This window comes from Durio zibethinus, chromosome 17 (genome assembly GCF_047325235.1).
Source record: "Durio zibethinus cultivar Kanyao isolate XHJ-2024 chromosome 17, ASM4732523v1, whole genome shotgun sequence".
Lineage (NCBI taxonomy): Eukaryota > Viridiplantae > Streptophyta > Magnoliopsida > Malvales > Malvaceae > Durio > Durio zibethinus.
In genome coordinates, this window is record NC_143178.1 from 22,758,883 (window position 1) to 22,767,238 (window position 8,356).

The 8,356-nt window shown below is 30.9% G+C and overlaps 1 protein-coding gene across 1 annotated transcript; it reads left to right on the plus strand.

Annotated features, from left to right (window-relative positions):
- The first annotated feature begins 1,867 nt into the window (after positions 1-1,867).
- On the plus strand, positions 1,868-3,322 carry LOC111275008 (uncharacterized). The gene has a single exon (XM_089746627.1). It carries the CDS (start codon positions 2,030-2,032, stop codon positions 3,080-3,082), a length of 1,053 nt encoding a protein of 350 aa, XP_089602753.1. The 5' UTR covers positions 1,868-2,029; the 3' UTR covers positions 3,083-3,322.
- The last annotated feature ends 5,034 nt before the right edge of the window (positions 3,323-8,356 follow it).

Consider the following 8,356-nt stretch of genomic DNA (forward strand, 5'->3'; position numbering starts at 1 on the left):
ATGGCATCACTCTTTTGCATTATAATTGAATATTAATTAGCCTTTGGATAAACATAGTTCACATTTTATGATGTAAGTTTTTTTCAAATTTAATATGACAATATAATGTTGTCATATTATATATGAGTTTCAAGTTGCACATGCATTTAATTAAATATTTAATATTTAAATTGAAAATTTAAATATCGAAATAAATTTTTAAAAAATATATTATTACATCTAAATATATATTAATTAAACAGATTAAATATTAATATAACGATCATGATCCATACAGCTTAATCAAAAAAATTTTAATTCATAAATTAATGCCTTTGCAATATGATGACAATCTATATCTAATTTCCTGATGGTAAAGTTTCGAATTATAAACTCAAATTTGACTAAATGGCTGTCATCCTTTTCGAGATTGGGGCCCACGGTTCTTGCTCTTCTGTACTGTCCACGCATAGGAAAAAAATAAATAATGAATTTGATATATGGGAGATTTTAAAACGATCTTACCTACCTTGACTGACACATTTGGAACTACGTATAAAGAGAAGGCATTCCAGATGTATATTAGGGACCTCAGAATATGTTGTGAATTAGGTGCACTTCTTTTTTTATATATATAAATGAGACTTATGATTTGAATTTTAATACTTAGAATTAAGAGTTTAATAGTTTATCAAAACGAGGGTGTTGGCACATGTACTTGTCACTTATCTCTATCTCTAATTTCTATATAAACGATTCCCTTGTAGCTCTGTCTCTTCGGTAACAACTCACCACTGTCTCTCAACTCCAATTGAAGGCAAAGCTAGCCGCCGTTGCTGTCAAACTCTTTCCATCACTGATTCACTTTCCCTGGAAGCATTTCCAAAGTTCTTCTAACAATTAAGAAATTGAGAATTTATGTTATTGATTTTGTCACATAAAATCACCTTAATTTGTCTTACCCAGAATGGGAAGGATTCCATTATGCAGTGCAGATGGTTTGAAGAGAGGAGCCTGGACAGCTGAAGAAGACCAGAAGCTCATAGCTTACATACAAAAACACGGTGAAGGAGGTTGGTGTTCCCTGCCCAAGAAAGCTGGTTAGGTCTTTTCTGTTTTTGTTCTTTCATGACTTGATGCATCAATTTTCTTTATTTTATGGAAAATGATCATGTTTCTTTGTTGATTTTCAGGTCTTCGAAGATGTGGGAAGAGCTGTAGACTGAGATGGGTAAATTATCTGAGACCTGGTGTTAAGAGAGGAGACTTCACCTCGGATGAAGCTCAAACCATCATTGAACTTCATGCTGCATTAGGCAACAGGTGACAGCAAAGCTTTTCATTGACCAACGCAAAAATATTACTATATTCTTACTAAACTTAGTTGCCATTTAGATTTTATTGTATTTTCGGTGTGATGTGATTAAATTTATCGTATTTTTAGTTGAACCCAAATGTTAAAAGTCAAATCAACATTAATTTTTCATTAATTTTTTTCAATCACAGAAACAGTAATTTTTTTTTCAATCGTAATTATAGTAACTTTTATTATTATTTTTAATCTAATTGTAATCAATTTTACCATTCATCCAAATGAAATCTTAGACCAACAACATCGAATTTAAAAGAAAATATTTTTAAATAAATTCATTATTTTAACTTTAGGTTTCTCTAAAATATTGAATATATTTACATTATCATACTTAAAATAATATCCAACATTTTCTTAGAAAAAGAAAAGTAAAGAGACAAATGAGGAAAATTGGTTGTCTTTTTATAAAAGAAGATATAACGTAGGAATAAAAAATAGGTCATTTTTTTAAAAAAAAAGTCATAATTTAGAGATAAAAAAAGGATTTTAGATGATGAGATGTTAATTTAAAATTAATGCATAATTGTCATCTCTTAAGGATAATTATATGAGTTAATTAAGTTTTGAGTTCTACATTGTTACGTACGATGAGATGCAAATTTTTGTCCTTCAAGCAAGAAAGAAGAATGAGATCCTTCGAATCAGCACTGCCCTTTTCGTCCTTTTAAGAGATTAATTATGTTTTTCTTTAAGTGTTTGGCTCTATGGGTTGTTGTCATGATCAATCTCACCTATATAATTTTTTTTTCTTCAAGGTGGGCAGCAATAGCCAGGCACTTACCAAAGAGGACAGACAATGAGATTAAGAACTATTGGAACGCTCATCTCAAGAAACGCTTAGTTAATTTGGGTATAGATCCGGTGACTCACAAGCCTGTTGGCACCGCTCGTGGCACCTCATCCAGTGAAAATTCCAGCACTACTGTGGTCAATACAGACTCAATGATCATTCTTGAAGAAAATGCAACATCCAAAGAATCTGAACCCACATCGCAACAGCCAACATCATCAAGGTCCGCTTCAGCTTCAGCTTTACTGCTCAATAAGTTAGCCACTAGGGTAACGACATTGCAATGCGTTGATCTTGATCCCGTAAGAGCTTGTCAAAGATTGCAAACAATGTCATTTAACAGTACTACTAACGATGGTGGTGCCAATAGTGAAAGTTCTACTGCTACAATTTGCCACCCTACATCAAGTTGTGAGGGAAATAATGCATCAATAGCACTAGACACGTCAGATTATTGGCCGGTTAATATTTCTGATCCACTTACAACACCTCTAAATTGCTTAGATTTGTTGAATATAGTACTTTCTCCGGTGTCAGCAGATCATGGAAATGCCGGTGAAGAAGGTGGTGTTAGTTTTGATGCAAACATCGAGTATCCTGATCTATCTGATGCATTAAGCATCCTAGAGGGTAATGCATCTGAACCTGCAAGGTCTTGTTCGAGTACATCGTCTCGAGTTTTAAACAACATGGCTTCCAAATTCGCTTCATCGCGCTGCATTGATGAACTTTACAATTGGCAAAACCGCAACAACATTTCACCAGGACCAATCCAAGGTGACCATAGTGTTACTACAACAACTATCGGTGATGGTGGACTTTCAACCAACGACATAAATATTGATGATATGATCTTTGATACGGTAGGATCTCCCGTATTTTATAACCCAATCTACTTAGAAAATGAACTAGTGCCATCAAACCTTTTTTATATTCCTTGAACTAGAGCGATCAAGCCTCAAATATTGATGAATATGCATAAGGGGCATCATGAGTATCATTATCTAAATCATGTATGTATGAATGTTTCATATTTGAGCATGACAAAGAACCCCGAAAACATTTATCTGAAGAGATTGCGAGATCAAACATTGCAACAAAGAATTTTGATTTGATTAATGATGGACAGATTCATACATTTGACCGGTCTATTTTTTCTTTTTTTCTCGTTACTTTAGGAGTCATTCCTTGTCAGCTAAATGTAGATTGAATCATTAAATGCACCGTAGAATTTGAGCCTTAACAAGTTTGAAGTTCCCTTATCCTATTTTTTTTTAATATAAAACTTGTGAATTTGATTTGTTCAAACATTAATAATTAAATGATGTTAAATATATTACTTTTAATTAGATAGGTTGATATTCGATGTACCGCTAATATATAGTTTTTATATATTATTAATGAATCGAATGATACTATCTTATGAGTGAGGTAAATCAAATGTTACCTCCTCATTTATTAGTAAATTTTTTAAAAAAATTATTTATTTTTTTGTATATTTATTTTAAGAGTTGATGTTTACTTATTAATAAAATAATATTATTTGATTTACTGATAGTATATAGAATCTATATATTAACAATACATCAAATATAAACTATAATTAAATTCAATTAAAAAAATATTTTAGAAAGTCTAAGCATTCCTAATTAGGCACCAATAAAAGAACGAAGATATTAAGTAGTGCCTAGTGATATCACTTTAGATAATAAGGTAAAATATATAAATAGTCACTCAATTTTTGGAATCTTTTCTAAATGTTCATTTAAGTATTAAAATTTTAATTTAATTTCTTAAATTTAAATAGATTTTTTTTTGTCACTCAATCATAAACGTCTAACGACGTACTGATGTGGCATTACCGCATAAGTTGTCAGGTGCTACATAGCACTACCACCTCATTTATTAAAATTTTCATTTAGATGAACGATGAGATTAATTATTGTGAGGTTGAAAGTAATAATAAAAATTACTGTAGCTATAATTAAAAAAAAAAATTTATTGTAGCTGCGATTGAAAAAAAAAATTAATAAGAAATTTATGTTGACTTAATCTTATTAAAATTAACATTTGAATTCAATTAATAATACGGTGAACTTAATCATATCATACCGAAAATGCAGTGAAATTCAAAACGAGATCTGGTCATGCGGCATTGATATCGTGGCAATATAAATTTAAAAAAAATTCGGTCACTTAATTTTTTAAAATTTTTTATTTTGATCCTTTAATTTTGAAATTTTAAAATTTGATCACTAATAAATAAGTTCTCAATTTTTATAAAAAATAGAAATAATTATTTGATATTTTTTTAATATATATATATATATATATAGTAATGTTTTCTTCTGATAAATACAAAGGTAAGTAATGGAGTTCGTAAGAAGGCAGAAAGAGCAAAAAGCAATCGGCGGTCATTTTCATCAACAATCTACCACAAAGAATCCACTGGAGATGGCTACAAAAGGAATGTATGAAGTGTGGGAAAGTAGTAGATGTTTCTATTCCACATAAAAGGGGCAAAAGTGGCAGAAGAATGGAATCGTCAGATTTTAGTCAAGAGAGGAAGCAAGGAGAGCAGTATGAAATCTCAATGGAGTGAGGCTGATGAATAATACGATTACAGTGAACATTGCCGATTTAATCCAAGAGATTCATATTGGGAAAAGGCAAGAGTAGATCAAGGGATAAGGAAGATGGAAGTTAGTACACAAAAGCAAATCAGGGAGGTTCTGGACGACAGTAGCAGAAACGATAATGATACAACAAGACAAATTGATAGGAACAATACAAGAAGAACCAAACTACAAGCTTTGGTAGAGGAAAATAACAATGGAGTAGAAGTATCCAAAACTACAGAACTGAATGATTTAGCCCAGTTAACAGGTGAGAGGGAGGTAATAGAATATATTGCCAGGGTGGACGATGAGGTGCTTCATTGGTTGGAGAGAAGTGCTATAGGTTTTTGTAAGGAATATTTTGAAGAGGATGATTTACTGGAGATAAAACGAAAAATAGGAAAGGAAGTAATCATAAGGAGAATATCAGATTATTCATTTCTGATCACATTTGAAGATGAGGAATTGTTTGAATTCATGAAGGTGCAGAATTGGAACGTACTATCCAGTTGGTTCAAAAGGGTTGAGATACGGTCTGAGAAGTCCACTTCCAGTAAAAGAGGTGCATGGGTAACCTGCTATGGGATCCCTTTTCATGCATGGTGTATATAGACATCTCAATGCATTGCGCAAGGGTTTGGAGATTTCATTTGCATGGATAATGATTCATTGAAATTGTAGCCTTTTAATGGAAGCCACATGTACATCATTACCAAGTTAATAACAGAGATAGAAGGTAGAATCCACTTGAAAGTGGGAGAATTAGTATATCCGGTTCTTATATCAGAAAAAAAAAAAAAAAAAAGGTGACAAAAGTACAGAGAAATGGCAGGATGAAATCAGTCAAGTTCGAAGAAGATGCTAGGAGGAAAGTAAACAAGAGAAAGAAGAAGAAATTTTTGAGGAAGTCGAAGAGTCAAGTGTAGGCAAAAAAAAAAAAAGAGAGGAAATGAAGCAGGTAGGGGACAGGAACAATAAAAAACCTAGTACTTTGGACCTACCTCGGGAACTGGTATGCTGGTAGAGAAGAAAAAAGATACAAGAGAAAGGAATGGAGAATGGTAAAAAAAAAAAAAAAAACGTAATTAAAACTCAGCCCTCAAAATTGGTGGAGGGAAGCTCGAAAAATAATTATACCATGGACCAGAGTAATGTTAAGGGGGTTACAAGTAATAGAGATGAGGGGTTAGAAATGTCAGACGCGGCGAATCCTGAAAGGGGAGAAATTATAAGGAGTATGGAACGTGTGGGCCTTTCTAATTTATCTAATGTGCTGGCCTAGTATAATCTAAATGTTGATACAGATATAGAAGAGACAAACGTGATCAGTAGGAATAGTGAAGCCTTGCCGGGAGCCAAGAAATGGAGATCTTACGAAGAAATTAAAGAGAAATTGTCTGGAAGGATAAACAAGAGGAAGGAAAATAGGGAAAGAAAGCTGTAAGGTGAAAGTGATTGGAAGTCGACAAAGGATTGAAGACCGTGTGGTGAACGAATCTATGTCAGATGGAGATTTCATCAATTGTAACAGGGCACGGGGTAAATGGAATGGTAGATGAAGATTCGCGCATGGAAGCAGAGGCAAACTGGGATGTGGGAAGGCAACTTGGAATCTCGGCGTTGGGAAACGAAGAGGTGATCAGGAAGTTGCAACAAATGGAGCAACTACCTCAGAAACAAAGGGCAGTATAAGGCAGATAGGAGGGTAAACTCTCAAGCCCAAACTTTTCAATTTCAATTGCATTTTATTTTTGTAGATTGGTGATAGGGGGAAAAATTTTAAGAATTATCAAAGGAGAAAGGAGAAGAAGAAATGTTAATTAGATTCTGAAATTTGGTTGAGGCGTTATTGTTGGGATTTTTTAGCAATAGGTGTTGGAAAGTGTGCATCAGAGATGAGAATTGTTTCGTGGAACATTACAAGTATTCCGGGAGAGATGAAGATGCAAACAGTAAGAAGAATGATAAGGGAAATCAATGTGGAAATGGTGTTATTATAGGAAACAAAATTGGAACTATGTGATGTTAGGAAGATAGAAAATATATGGCCGAACGAAAATGAGGATTGGTTGTAACTGATGAGATTGTTGCAAGCAGATAGTATGCAGATGCTGGAATAGTGCCAGCAGTAATGATTTTGGCTAAGAAAAAAAATTATTTGATATTTTTATTGCATGAAATTAAATTATAATTTTTTATTTTATTATAATTATATCATTTAAATTAAAAAAAATAAATATTATTTAATTGTCAAAATTAATAAAATAACATTGCTTCTATTTATATTTTACAAATATAATTAATTCTCATTTGTTTGCTTAATAATTAATTAATTTATTAATTTTTATATATGAGATCGTAATTAAAAAATAATAAAGAGGTTGTGTATGATTAGATTTGAATCCTAAATTTATTTAATATCAACTTTTAAAGATAGTTGTACCAACAAAGTGAATAAATATAAGAATGAAAATTTTACCAATACCTAATAAAAAATTAATTTTTATTTGAATAAGAATGTGAATGAGTATTACATTGTGAGTATGGTGATAGGGATGAGTATAATTTTAAATTTTTATTGGATATAGGGATGAGGATGAGTAATATAGCATTTCATTGTACCCAACTCTACATATATATTTATATATATTTAGTATATAAATTTTTTATTAAATAATATATATTATTATTTTAGATTAATTAAAATTAATATGTTTTTGTTGAAAAAATATATATTAATATATATATTTATAAAAAATTACCTAAATATATAAGATAAAAATAAAAAAATTTAATTTTTAGCTTTTTTCAGAGCTATGGATATGGAGATTACTAATATTGATTAAATAACCATGACGATGGGGATAGGGATAGGAATAAATTTAAAATACCTGTTGGGTATGAGTACTGAGATCGATATAATATAAAAATCTAAGGATATGAATGAAGAATATTCTATCCTGTCCATATTTTACCTATTACCATCCCTAAATTAACCTAAGAGTTTATTAATTTATTTATCAATATTTTAACCATTAATTATTTATCACTATTTTAACCTTACTTATAAGATAATGCAAGTTTTTATGATAAGGAGACACGTATGATCTGTCAATTCAAATTATAGCATGATTATACAACATGAAAATGATAAAAAAAAGTGACATAATTTAAATTTTAACAAATATCATATACAAGTTATGAGTTTAGTAAAATAAAAAAAAATTATTTTGCATTTTTGTGTTGATTTTTATTGTCACACATAATTTTTGTATGAAATACAATATATACGAATACATGTATTATCAATAGTTTATATGGTACTAATACATAAATTACCAATCTACATATACATGGGTTTTGCATTTCTCTGGCATTTTTCACAAATATTTATAATTTTTTTCCTTTGTCAAAGTACCCTAGGGGGCGATATTGCTTCAATTTTTTGCATTTGAACACTGAGAAAAATCAAAACATTCACACTATTTGCTAACAGAATTCGAGAGTGCTTTTTTTTATTATTTTATTAAGGTAGAAAAAATGAAAGAAGGTTATTGTTGGTGCTGAGCTCTAACTTGAGGGTATTCTTGTGAATAC

What these genes read in the sequence shown, in the direction of transcription:
- LOC111275008 (XM_089746627.1), top strand. Translation starts at nt 2,030, where the DNA reads ATGTTTTTCTTTAAGTGTTTGGCTCTATGGGTTGTTGTCATGATCAAT.